Source organism: Bubalus bubalis, chromosome 22, assembly GCF_019923935.1.
Source record: "Bubalus bubalis isolate 160015118507 breed Murrah chromosome 22, NDDB_SH_1, whole genome shotgun sequence".
Lineage (NCBI taxonomy): Eukaryota > Metazoa > Chordata > Mammalia > Artiodactyla > Bovidae > Bubalus > Bubalus bubalis.
The window spans coordinates 41,805,774-41,821,995 of record NC_059178.1 but is presented as its reverse complement, the minus strand read 5'-3'; the positions used below and the strand labels follow the sequence as shown (position 1 = coordinate 41,821,995).

General features: G+C 37.2%; 1 protein-coding gene across 8 annotated transcripts in view; it reads right to left on the bottom strand.

Annotated features, from left to right (window-relative positions):
* Positions 1-16,222, bottom strand: part of KIAA1328 (KIAA1328 ortholog) — a 479,088-nt gene that overhangs the window by 415,753 nt on the left and 47,113 nt on the right. For 4 of the 8 annotated variants that reach the window (XM_025273267.3, XM_044934670.2, XM_044934671.2 and 1 more), the window contains exons 2-4: positions 10,595-10,630; positions 9,731-9,873; positions 598-692 (exon numbers count right to left, since the gene is read on the bottom strand). In XM_025273267.3, the coding sequence (XP_025129052.3) occupies positions 598-692; positions 9,731-9,873; positions 10,595-10,630 (274 nt within the window). Of the gene's footprint in view, positions 1-597; positions 693-9,730; positions 9,874-10,571; positions 10,631-16,222 lie in introns of all 8 variants that reach the window. The other 4 variants (XM_044934675.2, XM_045164051.1, XM_044934673.2 and 1 more) reach the window with 2 other exon arrangements.

Below are 16,222 nucleotides of genomic sequence, written 5' to 3'. Positions count from 1 at the left end.
TTGACATGTATGTTAAGAAAAAATTATACAAAGTAAATATGCTTCAAACACATCATTAATAAACTGGAATACTACATCCAAACAGTTAAGAACTCTCTCAAAATTCAAATCCCCTTATTTGAAACTATCAGAAGTTAGCAAAATGACAAGTATTCTTGTGAAAGATGACAATAAAAAGAATGTTCTCTTCTGTTTCAGATGCTAAAGCAAAACCAAAAGTAACTGCTATGCCTCTGATAACAACAATATCAACCTACATCAATAGAAGAGCTAAGTTTCAAAATGTTCCCTCCTGATACATGACCGCTGCAGATATTTCTATGAAACAACTGGGAAAGTAAATAAACCAGAAAACACAAATTGGAGAGTGTTTGTTTTGCTGTTTATTTCTTTTCCATTTTATGTTGTGTGTGTGTGTGTGTGTGTGTGTGTTTTCTAACTTTTCTTTTTGGCACCACAGAATATTATTTTTCCTAAAAGTCTTTGTTCCCATAAGACCAATGACAGGATGACATCAGAACATATTCATAATTTTCTATTTTCAAAAAAATATTCTCTCTCACATAGTAATACACTTCATATAAAGCTTTGTCTCACCTGGCCAGTTCTTTAATTAAGTTTGCAATGCGTCTTTTGTCTTCAAGACACAAATCCTTCAGTGATGCACTCTTTATTTCTCCCCTGCAGAAATTCTAAAACAAACAAACAAAAATCATTCTGATTAACTTTCACAAAAAACAATTTTCAAGACTTTTCAAGAAATTTCTTTAAATTAGCACAGGAGATGAAATTTCTTGGATCTCTTTTATTTGGTAGAAGACTACCTATTTCATTTAAACCTACTGTGAACTCAAAACAGGCTAAGGAACAATCTGTCCACCAGGGGACATCATGAAATTTACACAGGAAAAGCAGAGTAAGAACTCACAGACACAAATGTGCCTGCTTAAGTATCAGGGAATAATAAGGAAACGACTTTCCCCTAGTGAATGTCACAGAAACAAACACCTAATGGAAGATACTGAGATCCTTCTGACACCACAGTCCATGGCTGCTTGAAGGTTTACTAAGGTTGGCAGCAGAGGCACCGGTTTCTAAGCTCTCAATATATCCCAAGGTTCATTCCAAAGGGTATTAGATCAAAGAGTAATAATAATAATAGGTAATGTTATATCCAGTGTTATTATATCCAGTTATATCCGTTATATCCAGTGAATATTCTAAGTATTTTATACTTATTAATCCATTTCATTTTCACCACAATGCTATTAGGTAGGTATTATTCCTGTTCTATAGTGAGGGTACATATCTTGCCTAGGAATATAGCAGTGAACTAGCAAAATCGAGATTCAAGCATTGATTCCACAGTCTATGTTCTTACTCACTGTACTATCCTACCTCCTATACTATAAAAAGTTCTCCTAGTACATGAACGGAGAAGGCAATGGCACCCCACTCTAGTACTCTTGCCTGGAAAATCCCATGGATGGAGGAGTGTGGTAGGCTGCAGTCCATGGGGTCATGAAGAGTCGGACACGACTGAGCTACTTCACTTTCACTTTTCACTTTCCTACATTGGAGAAGGAAATGGCAACCCACTCCAGTGTTCTTGGCTGGAGAATCCCAGGGATGGGGGAGCATGGTGGCTGCCATCTATGGGGTCACACAGAGTCAGACACGACTGAAGTGGCTTAGCAGCAGTACATGAACATCAAAGCTATGAAACCTAGGAATTCACTTGTAGGTAACACGTAAAAGGAATATGTTTAAAAAAACAATCCTTGGCATTGCCAGTTATGCTACCACAAAGTAAATTAGTCCAATTACTTCACGTGACCAAGAATAATCCAAGACCCCTAAAATGAATCCTGGAAGCACTGTTAGCCAAAGATGGGAAAGATAAGGGAGAAAAAGGAAATGGGAAACAGGATATGGTAAAAAGACAAAACATTAAATGGATTTGGTTTTAGATTTTAGATATGGTCAGTTTGAGATGCCAGGAGGACATTCATGGGGAAATGTTTAGGCAGGAAGCTGAAAATGTGGGTCTGGATCACAGGTCAGAGAAAAACATAAAAATTTAAAATTCAGCCATATGTTGCTATCAATAATGTTTAGATTTTTATTATTTTCTTTATATTTTTCTATATTTTAAAATTTTCCTTAAAATTAAGAAAAAATACTAATTTTTAAAAATCAACTCCTAATCCAAGAAAATAAAACTGGTAACTAAAAAGACAAAAGGAGGATCAGAAGCATACAATATTGTAGGAGAAAAAAGTTTTAAGAAGAATGTGGGGTTAACAGTGGTAATAATCAAAAAACAGAATATTAAAAGGAGTCACTGGATTTGGCAATGGGAAAAATTGCTGAAAACCCATTAAGAGATTTTCAGTAAACAAAAAAAAGAAAGCCTTGCAAATAGGCAAGAACTTCAGCAGCATTGTGTTCAGGCAAACACCTGAAAACACAAATGTTTGTCAACCAGAGTTAAACTGTGGTATATTTATACAATGGAATTCTGCAGCTACTGATTGTTAGTTGACGTTCATCCATCTTCAAATCCACCCTACCCTGCTTTGCTTTGTGAGGCTGAGGCTCTGGAAACCTCAATTCTCCTTTGCCACATCATTCTCTATTAAGCTGTGCTTAGTCGCTCAGTCATGTCCAGCTCTTTGTGAGCCCATGGACTTGCAGCCCGCTAGGCCCTCCTGTCCATGGGAAATCTCCAGGCAAGAATACTGGAGTGGGTTGCCATGCCCTCCTCCAGGGGATCTTGCCAACCCAGGGATTGAACACAGGTCTCCCACATTGCAGGTGGATTCTTTACCATCTGAGCCACCAGGGAAGCCCGTTCTCTATTAAGCTCTACCAACAGGGAGAAGGAGAGGCTCTGAGAGGAAGAAAGGACACATTCCTTCCTATTGCTTTCTGTTTCTGTCAGTGTTACCCCTGCCAGAGATCTTCACCCTGGCAAGAACAACTGATTCCTGTTGGTAATTCTTCCAGGCCTCACAGAACCAGCCTTTGTCATGTCTCCTTGGAGACAGCAATACCCCTTAGGCTAGTTCCCCATCATCAAAGGTCCAAGTTTCAGCTCTAAGTGGCCCCTCCTCCAAGTTTTTAGGTTTTAATAATTCCAGCTTGTTCTGTTTTCCCAACTCTAGAGATGGTGGCTGTGTCTTGCCATTATTACATACATGGTAACTTAGTGTGCCCTTTTTGCCTTTCAGTTCTCCAGCACCAGTCTAACAAGTTTTTATATACTAAACATACTCTCAGTTGAAATAACTGAGTAAACCCTGATTGAAATATCAGTGAAAAGAAATTAAATATGATAACTTGCAGCATAAATAAATCTCAGAAACATAACACTGAATAAAAAAAAAATCAGACAATATGATATGAGAGCATTCATAGAAAGTTGGAAATATACACAAAACTATGGGATTCCCTGGTCGATCAGTCAGTAAAGAGACCTCCTGCAATGCAGGAGATGCGGGTTCAGTCCTTGGATTGGGAAAGATCCCCTGGAGGAGGAAATGGCAACCCACTGCAGTATTCTTGCCTGGAAAATCCCATGGACAGAGGAGCCTGGTGGGCCACAGTCCATCAGGGTTGCAAGAGGTGGACACAACTTAGTGACTAAACCACCACCACCATTGTTTAAAAAACAAATACATGTTTACACCATATAGGAGAGCAGTTGATAAACTACAACTGCAAGCTAAATCTGGCTCAAAGCTTATTTTTGGAAAAAAAGAGTTTATTAAAACACAGCCATGCATATTCATTTATACACTGACATACATATGGCTCTTTCCACACTATCATGGCAGAATTAAATAATTAAGACAGAGGCCATGTGTCTCACAAAGGCTAAACATTTACCATCTGGCCTTTTACAGAAATAGTTTGTCAACCCCTGATAAAGAGAAACAACAGAAAGATAAACACAAAATTAAAGATAGAGATTACCAAATAAGATGCTATGCTATAATAAGGGAAGAATAATACATCTCTCATATATTACCTCAGACTGCAAGGAAGTCTGAGGCTCTTCCCTGTCAATCTTTCTTTCCTTCTCTTCTCACAGATGCCAGACTTGTAGTGAAATCTTAAGTCTCTCCTTGATTTATAACAGCATCATGGCAATTCAAAGCAGAAATGAATGGTTCCCTCAATAATTGGTACTGAACCAAAAGACTATCAGTATGAAAAAATGATTTGGAAAAAGGTTTGTCACATTTTTAATCTCTTTACAAGACAACTCAATAAAAGAAATCCAAACCGAAAAGGCAAATGTAAGACTATCTCTATTCACAGATGGCATAATCTTGTACATAGGAAATTGTAAGAAAATCACTGAAAAGCTATTAGATTAGAACTAATAAATTAATTTAGAAAGGTTACAGGATAAAAACTCAACTGTTTCTATATACTAGCAGTCAAAAATCCAAAAATGAAATTAAGAAAACGATTTCATTAATAGTAGCATCACAAAGTATAAAATACTTAAAACTTGAAAATAAATTTGGCGTGTACACCGAAAACAACAAAACATCACTGAAAGAAATTAAAGATTTAAATAAATAGACAATTTACACACCATATTCAAGGTCTGGAAGACAATATTATGAAGCTGAGAGTACTCGCCAAATTGAGCTAAAGATTCAGCACAAGGTAGGGGTAGCGGAGTAGGAGACACAAACTATGGGGTGTAAGGCTCAGGCATGTACTGTGCAGCACAGGGAATACAGCCAATATTTTGTAGTAACTGTAAATGGAAAGTAACCTTTAAAGTTGTATAAAAAGTTAAAATAAAAAAAAAGATTCCCAATCATTCAATTTATGGGATTAATATATACAGAGTACTATATATAAAACAGATAACCAATAAGGACCTACTGTACACCACAGGGAACTAGACTCAATATTTTATAATAATCTATAAGGGAAAAGAATCTTAAAAGAAAATATATATATATATACACACACATACATAATTATAAACACACATATATATATAAAATTGAATCACTGTGATGTATACCTGAAACTAACACATTATTGTAAATCAACTGTATTTTTCAACTTTTTTTTAAAAAGATTCAACACAATGCTACCAAAATCCCAAGTTGACTTTCTGCAGAAACTGGCAAGCTGATTCCATAATTCCTACGGAAATGCAAAGGACCCATTATAGGCAAAACAACCTTGAAAAAGAAGAACTTGGACTATTTACACTTTCTGATTCCAAGACTTACTGCCAAGCTACAATATATTAAAACAGAGTGGATTGGTATTAGAAGAGAAATACAGATCAACGGAATAGAATTGAGATTACAGAAATAAACACTTACATTTACGGTCAAAGATTTTTCAACAAGGGTGGCAAGACAAAGAAAGAATAGTCTTTGCAACAAATGATACTGGGACAAGAGGAAATCCACATGCACAAGAATAAAGCTGGGTCACTACCCACACCATCTACAGAAATTAAATCAAAATGGATCAAAACTTAAATTAATATCTAAAAGTACAAAGCTCTTAGATATTGGTATAAATCTTTGAGACCCTGGTTTAGGTAATGATTTCTTAGACATGACAGCAAAGCACAGGCAATAAAAGAAAAGCATTGGTAAGTTGAAATTCATCAAAATTTAAAACATTCAAGCTTCAAAGGACACCAATAAAAAAGTGAAAAAACAACCTACAGAATGGGAGAAAATATGTGCAAATACTGTATCTGATAAGAGACTCAAGAGGTGGAATTTATAAAGAACTCTTACAACTCATCAATAAGAAGACAAATAACTCAAACTGAAAAATATCTGAATGGACATTTCTGTAAAGAACATATACAAATGGCCAAGAAGCACATAAACAGATGATCATTACTGGCCACTGTGTGTGTGTGTGTGTTTAGTCACTCAGCTGTGTCTGACTCTTTGCAACACCATGGACTGTAGCCCACGAGGCCCCTCTGTCCATGGAATTCTCCAGGTAACAATACTGGAGTGGGTTGCCATTCCCTTATCCAAGGGATCTTCCCCACCCAGGGATTGAACCTGGGTCTCCTGCACTGCAGGTGGATTCTTTACCATCTGAGCTACCAGAGAAGCCCACTACTGGCCATTAGGAAAATACAAATCAAAACCATGAGATACCACTTCAAAGTCACTACAATTATAAACAAAAAAGATGGATATAAAGTGTTGGTGAGAATGTGGAGAATACAGAATCCTCATACATTGCTCAGTTCAGTTCAGTTTAGTCGCTCAGTCGTGTCCAACTCCTTGCGACCCCATGAATCGCAGCACGCCAGGCCTCCCTGTCCATCACCAACTCCCGGAGTTCACTCAAACTCATGTCCATCGAGTCAGTGATGCCATCCAGCCATCTCATCCTCTGTCGTCCCCTTCTCCTCCTGCCCCCAATCCCTCCCAGCATCAGAGTCTTTTCCAATGAGCCAACTCTTCGCATGAGGTGGTCAAAGTATTGGAGTTTCAGCTTCAGCATCAGTCCTTCCAATGAACACCTAGGACTCATCTTCTTTAGGATGGACTGGTTGGATCTCCTTGCAATCCAAGGGACTCTCAAGAGTCTTCTCCAACACCACCGTTCAAAAGCATCAATTCTTCGGTGCTCAGCTTTCTTCACAGTCCAACTCTCACATCCATACATGACCACTGGAAAAACCATAGCCTTGACTAGGTGGACCTTTGTTGGCAAAGTAATATCTCTGCTTTTCAATATTCTATCTAGGTTGGTCATAACTTTCCTTCCAAGGAGTAAGCGTCTTTTAATTTCATGGCTGCTGTCACCATCTACAGTGATTTTGGAGCCCCAAAAAATAAAGTCTGACACTGTTTCCACTGTTTCCCCATATATTTCCCATGAAGTGATGGGACCGGATGCCATGATCTTCGTTTTCTGAATGTTGAGCTTTAAGCCAACTTTTTCACTCTCCTCTTTCACTTTCATCAAGAGGCTTTTTAGTTCCTCTTCACTTTCTGCCATAAGGGTGGTATCATCTGTATATCTGAGGTTATCGGTATTTCTCCCAGCAATCTTGATTCCCGCTTGTGTTTCTTCAAGCCCGGCATTTCTCATGATGTACTCTGCATATAAGTTAAATAAGCAGGGTGACAATACACAGCCTTGATGTACTACTTTTCCTATTTGGAACCAGTCTGTTGTTCCATGTCCAGTTCTAACTGATGCTTCCTGACCTGCATACAGATTTCTCAGGAGGCAGGTCAGGTGGTCTGGTATTCCCATCTCTTTCAGAATTTTCCACAGTTTATTGTGATCCACACAGTCAAAGGCTTTGGCATAGTCAATAAAGCAGAAACATTGCTGCTGCTGCTGCTGAGTCGATTCAGTCGTGTCCGACTCTGTGCAACTCCATAGACGGCAGCCCACCAGGCTCCCCCTGCCCCTGGGATTCTCCAGGCAAGAACACTGGAGTGGGTTGCCATTTCCTTCTCCAATGCATGAAAGTGAAAAGCGAAAGTGAAGTCAGTAAGTCATGTCCAACTCCTAGCAAAACATTGCTAGTAGAATGTAAAGTTGTATAGCTACTTTGGCAGTACATCAAAACCTTAAACATAGAATTACTACATGCCCCAGCAATTCTACTTCTATATATATATACCCAAGAAAATTGAAAACAGAAATCCATACAAAAATCTGTACATGAATGCTGATGGAGCATATTCATATTAGGCAAAAAGTGTAACAATCCAAACGCCCTTCAACTGGTGGTTAAACAAAACATGCACTGAGCCATAAAAAGGAATGAAGCAATGATTCATGATACAACATACATGAACCTTGAAGTGAAAGAAGCCAGTCACAAAAGACCACGCAGTACATTATTTCATTTATATGAAATATTCAGAACAGACAAATATTTAGGGATTAAAAGCAGGTTAGCGGTTGTCAGGAGCTGAGATTAATGGGGAATAGCTTTTGTGAAGTGGATATACTGGGGATATAAGCAACATAAGCAGGCCTTTTGAGCTCAGTCATGTCCGACTCTTTTTGACCCCATGGACTTCAGTCTGCCAGGCTCCTCTGTTTATGAGATTTTCCAGGCAAGAATAATGGAGTGGGTTGCCAGTTCCTATTCCAGGGGATCTTACCAACCCAGGGATTGAACCCACATCTCCTGCATCTCATGCATTGGTAGGCGGATTCTTTATCCACTGAGCCACCTGGGAAGCCCATGCACGATTTGAGCTAATCACAGTTAAATCCTGTAGACAACTAAATGTGATACAGTTGACCCTTAACAACCTGAGTCTGAACTGCACAGGTCTATTTATAAGCAGATTTTTTCAATAAATATATTGGAAAACTTGTAGGAGATTTAAGACAATTTGAAAAAGCTTGCAAATGAACCACACAGCCTAAAGAAATATATAAAAACAAATTAAGAAAAAAGTTAGGTGTGTCACGAATGTGTAAAATACAGGTATATTTTACACTATTTTACACTCAATATACAATACATGTATATTGAGTGTATATACACTCAAAATATGTGTTAACTATGTTATCAGCAAAGCTTTCACTCAACAGTAAGTTACTAGTGAAGTTTTGGAGGAGTCAAAAATTACATGCAGATATTTGACTGCATGGGGTTCAACACCCCTAACACCTGTGTTGTTCAAGGGTCAAGAGTAATAAGTAACAAAACTAGACACTGAACATTTCCTCAAGAACATAAACCAGGTATTGAGAAACATTTTTTATAAAGAGTTCAATAGTAAATGATTTTGTCTTTGCAGGCATACAGCTTTACAGCACCTCTGACACTGTAATACGAAAGCGGCAGTAAGATAACATTAAAAGAATGTTAAGGGAATGGTGTGTTCCAGTAACACTTGACTCACAAAACAGGGAAAAGCAGATGCCTACAAGTCACAGACTGTCAAATCCTGGCTTGACCTCTGGTTGAGGAGACAAAATATAAAGTAAAATAACAGGGAAGGAAATGGCAACCTACTCGTGTATTCTTGGCTGGAGAATCCCATGGACAGAGGAGCCTGGCAGGCTACAGTCCACAGGGTCGCAAAGAGTCGGACACGACTGAAGCGACTTAGCATACATGCAAAGTAAGCCAACCAGACAGAGCACGTACCAAAGGAATGTAGAGACACTATTAGAGAGGCAAAGACAGACAAGGGAGAGATAAATGACTGGGCAATAAAAATAAAGTCTTCATGATAGTATTTGACAAGTGAAGGAAATAATAATAGTAATATAGGCTAATTTTAACAAAGCATTTTCTTATATGCAAAGGATTATTTATCAACTAAAATATTTACATGAACAAAAATCATAAAGAATACCTAATAAGAGAAAAAAAACTGCTGTCAATTTGATTTACTAACAACACACAGATCAGGATGTAAGATTTTTGAAACTTATGAAGACAATAAACATTTCTCAACTAAGGCTTAAAGAAAGCCTGGACATTCTGGAACAAAAGCTTTGAGTAATATATATACTTTATATTCATACTAAATATTAATAAAGCATCCTTGAATCCTCTGTATCTTTTCAAAATACTTGTAGATCATCTAATGTTCTTTCAAGGGATCTTCTACACTGACCTATCAATTATTGGCCAGCACAGAAAAATGACTTATTGGTCAGCATTTATAAAGATTGGAGAATAAGGAAAAAAAAAAAAAACAGAAAAAAGGAAATTACTGACCTGTTCATCAACTGAATCTCCTGCACCTTTTAAGGACTCCATGGAGACTGGAGTAGCAGTCACCCTGGAGGTCTTGAGTTTAACATCAGCTTTTGGATTCACCATCTTGTGTCTTGACCTGATATTTCCTTCTGTAGAAATTCCTAAGGATTTCCATCAAAACAAGATTTCAAAATTAAATCTTCTCATCCTTTTAAACCCTCCCCCTAGCAATCTTTTCCTTGATACCCTCTACTGTATGGTACCTGATGGGCAAATCTCTTTATAAACTTCACTTTAAAGTTCTGTTAATAAATAATGAGCCATGAAAAGACTGTGTTTTGAATGCATTAGAGATTCAACTGAAATATTTTTTAAAGGGGATGTGAACATTTGTAAATCACATTAAAACCAATAAACTACAACATGCCATATATACCTTAACTTCCTGGAAACTAAAAATCTGAATTTTCACATAATTAGGGTGCCTCCAATGGTTCAGTTTTACAACTCATCTCATAACAACAAGTAAACTTTAAAGTCTGTTACATAAACCCTACATCATGAAGTTTATACATTTTCTTTGAAATATAAAATTCAGACTATTATTTGAATATGAAAAGTAAGAAAAGAATCTGCTGCTCTTTAATCCATGAATGAAATATTCTATAAATTCATCAAAAGCTAACTTGCCAGCAAGACCCTAAAATAAGGCAATATTTCAAACCTTAATGGGGTCACACCAAATATTAAAAAAGAAAAAAAATTATGTTTTGATGAACTGTTCTGTATCTACTTATACCTACAAACTTGTCCTAATGTTTTATTTTCTTCTAACTCTTAAGAAGCAAAGGAAGCTTACCAAATTAATATAGAAAATCATACCTGGAACATACACTACTGATTGTTCTTCATCAGAAACTATGCAGGAAGACATAAAGGAAAATACTAGAAAAGATTATCCAACATCCAAATGCTGTTGTTCTATACTTCTGCTATAATTTGCAATTTTTTTTTAAATATACAGAAGTTTATTATCTTTTTATTATTATCTTTCTTTCAGAGATCTTTCAAGTACAGAGGTATGTGTCCACTTGAGTCTGCTCTTAGGCAGGTATCTCAGAATGTCTGTATTTTTTTTTTTTTATTTTATTTTATTTTTAAACCTGAAACACTGTATTAGTTTTGCCAAACATCAAAATGAATCCGCCACAGGTATACATGTGTTCCCCATCCTGAACCCTCCTCCCTCCTCCCTCCCCACACCATCCCTCTGGGTCGTCCCAGTGCACCAGCCCCAAGCATCCAGTATCGTGCATCGAACCTGGACTGGCGACTCGTTTCATACATGATATTTTACATGTTTCAATGCCATTCTCCCAAATCTTCCCACCCTCTCCCTCTCCCACAGAGTCCATAAGACTGTTCTATACATCAGTGTCTCTTTTGCTGTCTCGTATACAGGGTTATTGTTACCATCTTTCTAAAGTCCATATATATGTGTTAGTATACTGTATTGGTGTTTTCTTTCTGGCTTACTTCACTCTGTATTATAGGCTCCAGTTTCATCCATCTCATTAGAACTGATTCAAATGAATTCTTTTTAATGGCTGAGTAATACTCCATTGTGTATATGTACCACAGCTTTCTTATCCATTCATCTGCTGATGGACATCTAGGTTGCTTCCATGTCCTGGCTATTTATTTTGAGCTAGAAGTTTGTAACTATCTTTTAAAAACAAAACTAGGAAGTAATATAATGAAAATAAATGTAGCAAAATTAATAATCTTTTAAAGTTCATCTTTATATATTCACAACTATCTGCTTTGTAAAAATGCTGGAACGCCATGTTCCATTAAAGTTTTATCCATGCTTATTCCCAAATGACATACCCAACACTATAAATTCTGCTGTAGTTTCATTTTCTTTCCTTTTGTAAACAAGGAGTTAAATGCTCCATTGTGCTCATCTTTGGTGAACTGACAAGTTATCTGAGGCATGAATATGTAATTTCAAAATTAGTTTTAGCTTTGAAGAATACTGTTTAAGGGCACCTCAATTATGCAAACACAAAAATATTTTTTATTCTTCCACAGTACATTCATGAAATGTCTCAAGAAGCCCTGCTATTTAACAAGTGGAAGAAATTTAAGACAAAAAGAACTATTTCGAATTTCAAAAGGAGAAATTTTGAAAGGGTGAAAGTGAAAGTCACTCAGTTGTGTCCAACTCTTTATGGAATTCTCCAGGCCAGAATACTGGAGTGTGTAGCCATTCCCCTCTCCAGGGGATCTGCCCAACACAGGGATCAAACCCAGGTCTCCTGCAATGCAGGCAGATTCTTTACCAGCTGAGCCGAACACTAATATAGAAAGGGAACCAATATAATAAAGTTTACTTTTCAGAAATAAAATTTTATTCTGAACTAGATTTAAATCCAGGTATGTCTACCATTTGATAACCTTCTATTACACATCCAGGAAGCAGGTGTCTAAACAATTATTTTCCAAATGACCTAGAAAAGTCCAAAGTTTTCTGTTACTTTATGAATACTTTGTTTTCCAAAATTTGTAGACAAATCAGTTATTAACTATTTCCTCCTGGGAGCAGATGGGAATAAAACAGTGGATAAAACATGTTAGAAAGCCAATATATTTCCGTTTAGAACCAATTCTAGAAATGGAATCTTTTCAAGGAATTCTGACTGGAAATGCCTAGACTCCTGAAGGAAATTTAGGAACACAATGGTGGTGCTTACTGTCTGACCTGCTAGGTGGTTCAGCTCTCCTCAGCGGCATACGCACTATCACAGCTTCAAGACTTTGGCTGGTAACTAGTGCCTCTAAAAACTTTAAACTCCCTCAGACATCAGGGATGAGCACAGAAAATTTCAGGAGGCACATAAGACAAGTAAACAAACAAAAAATTAGACCTCACTAGTCCAAGGAAATTGACTGTAACTAATACTGGAGCAGAGCGTTTCTAAATTCATTGACACCCAATCCAAAACAAAAGCTTTACAAGCTGAAATTGTGCAGACTCTTTAGCAGAAGATTCATTTTTTACATCCTCTGGGACTCTTCAGTTACTGTTTAATTATTCACTGTTGGAAATATACACATGGGAAAAAGTACCCAGGGGAAAAAATTCAAGATCACCCAGGACACGCTCCATATGACAGGGTCCTCAGTTAAAATATAAAATAGGGATGAATTTGCAGAATATTCTCCATCTCCAAGGATGACCTATGGAAATACTGACATAACTGAGTCCTAGAAAACATACTACACTTCTCTAGACCATCCACAAAGGAGTCTGCTCATAGCTGGAAGGGACCAGCCACTGAGGGACCTACTTAGCCATACCTTGACTCAGAAGCTCATCAAATATTTTATACTTTCTCTTCTCTTCTTAAACCTGATACCATTTCCCCCATCTTTATTCTAAGCTAATAACTTTGCTTTCTATTTAAGAAAAACAAACTACAGAAGCCTTTGACAAACATGCATTTGCAGATGACATGATATTACATATAGAAAACACTAAAGATTCTACTGAAAAACTGTTAGAATAATCAAATTCAGATTGCTGATAACCAGAAGTTGCAGAATACAAAATCAATAAACAAAAATCTGTTATATTTTTATACAAGAATAACCACCAGGAAGACAAATTAGGGGGGAAAAAATCCAATTTACAACTGCATCAAAAAAAGAGTAAAAAAATCTAGAAAATTTAACCAAAGAGGTGAGAGACCTGTACACTGAAAAGTATAAGACACTGATGAAAGAAACTGAAGAAAAATGAAAGAAATTCACGCTCATGAATTAAAATATTGTTAAAATGTCCATAAAGCAATCTACAGATTCAAAGCAAAATTCCAAAGTCATTTTTCACAGAAATATTGTAAAACAAACAATCTTAAAATTTGTATGGAACCACAAAAGACCTTAATTAGTCAAAGCAATCTTGAGAAAGAAGAACAAAGCTGGGGGCATCACAATTCCTGGTTTCAAAATACTACAAAGCAACAGTTATCAAAACACAAAAGACCCCCATGACATTAACAGCTACCCTCTTCCTCCTTTATTTTTCTCCATAGCACCCATAATCATAAAATATTATTTTACTTATTCATGAACTAATTTCATTTCACTAATATGTAAGCACCAAGCCAGTGAAAATCTGCATTGTTTTGTTCAATGTTGTATCTCTAAGATCAAAGAATGCCTGGATCATAGTAAACCATCTAGGAACGAATGAAATTGGTATTTATTTAATCCCATAAGGCACTGTCCAACAACTCTCAATGTTGTCTTTCTCTCTTTGTCCTATTCAAAATATGCAAACAAACTCCACCAGCTACAGCTACACCAAATTTCTTTTTCAAATATAAGACCACTAAACAAACTGATCTTAACAAAAGTTTTTATAAATAAGACAAAATATATTTGAACTTGCCTTCATCCAACACATACTTTCTAATTTTTTGTAATCTATCTTCATCCAATTATTTTTGAGAACCCAAACATTTATCTTCTTCAAATACCAATTCCCAACAAATGTATATTTCATAGGAAAGTTAAAGAGACACAATTTGGACCTCTTATTGTGTTCTGTGTCACCTTAGTTCCACTTGGTTCATCTGGAAGTGCCTCAATAGGATAAGTACAGCACATTATAAAGTCTTTAATGCCCAAGTTTCAGAAATTAAAGTGGCAAGCAGAAACCCAAGCCAGAAATGGTAGGGAGAAATAAATATACCTATACTAGAGCTACACTGCAGATGGTGACTGCAGCCATGAAATGAAAAGACGCTTACTCTTTGGAAGGAAAGTTATGACCAACCTAGATAGCATATTCAACAGCAGAGACATTACTTTGCCAACAAAGGTTCGTCTAGTCAAGGCTATGGTTTTTCCTGTGGTCATGTATGGATGTGAGAGTTGGACTGTGAAGAAGGCTGAGCGCCGAAGAAATGATGCTTTTGAACTGTGGTGTTGGAGAAGACTCTTGAGAGTCCCTTGGATTGCAAGGAGATCCAACCAGTCCATTCTGAAGGAGATCAGCCCTGGGATTTCTTTGGAAGGAATGATGCTAAAGCTGAAACTCCAGTACTTTGGCCACCTCATGCGAAGAGTTGACTCATTGGAAAAGACTCTGATGCTGGGAGGGACTGGGGGCAGGAGGAGAAGGGGACAAGAGAGGATGAGATGGCTGGATGGCATCACTGACTCGATGGACGTGAGTCTGAGTGAACTCCGGGAGTTGGTGATGGACAGGGAGGCCTGGCGTGCTGCGATTCATGAGGTCGCAAAGAGTCGGACACGACTGAGCGACTGATCTGATCTCATCCTAGAACAATATGATGTGAAGAAAATAAACTTGGTACTTCCCATTCTGCGATAACCTTGTGAGAGTGAATCACTTATCAGCAACATGTGTATCATCATTACTAACCATAATGATTTTCCTGACATATATGGTTTTTCCAGTAGTCATGTATGGATGTGAGAGTTGGGCTATAAAGATGGCTGAGTGCTGAAGAATTGATGCTTTTGAATAGTGGTGTTGGAGAAGACTCTTGAGAGTCCTTTGGACAGCAAGGAGACCCAACCAGTCCATCCTAAAGGAAATCAGTCCTGAATATTCTTTGGAAGGACTGATGCCGAAGCTGAAACTCCAAAACTTTGGCCACCTGATGCTAAGAACTGACTCATTTGAAAAGACCCTGATGCTGGGAAAGATTGAAGGCAGGAGGAGAAGGGAATGACAGAGCATGAGATGGTTGGATGGCATCACCAACTCAATGGACATGAGTTTGAGTAAACTCTAGGAGTTGGTGATGGACAGGGAGGCCTGGCATGCTGCAGTCCATGGGGTCACAAAGAGTCAGACACAACTGAGCGACAGAACTGAACTGACATTATTTTAACATCAACATAAAGTCTCTATTCAACTGAAAACTCAATGGCAGAGATTATAGCTACTGCAATGCTTTGACCAGGTCCTTTATAGTTCATATTTTTTAATATCAGGTTCATAATACTGTTAAAGATAATACACTTGAGTGCACTTCAGCAATCAAATTTAGATACTGCAGAAATATTAATTTCTTTTGATATTACCAAGAGCTATAATGAAGAAGGAAAGCAGTTTAGGGCCAAAGGGGTATATTTCACTTGTAGATTTAAGCCATAAAATGACAACATGGCATATCACTGTTTACACATTGGGTATAAAGAAATATCTTGTGCAAAACAGCACTGCTGAATCATACTGTGCAGGAGACACACAACTCATAAAAACAACAATATGAAAAGGTGACCTTCAGTCACAGATGACCTATCCTCACATGACAGAAACATTTAGGAATGGGAAATCTCTCAATCATACTTCTCCAATTGCTTAGGTAAGGCACTGAAAATCTCTGAATAGTGTGAAAAGAATACCAGATTACAGATATATACTTTTTGGCCTTTTTCTATTGAAAGTTCTAACTATAAGTACTT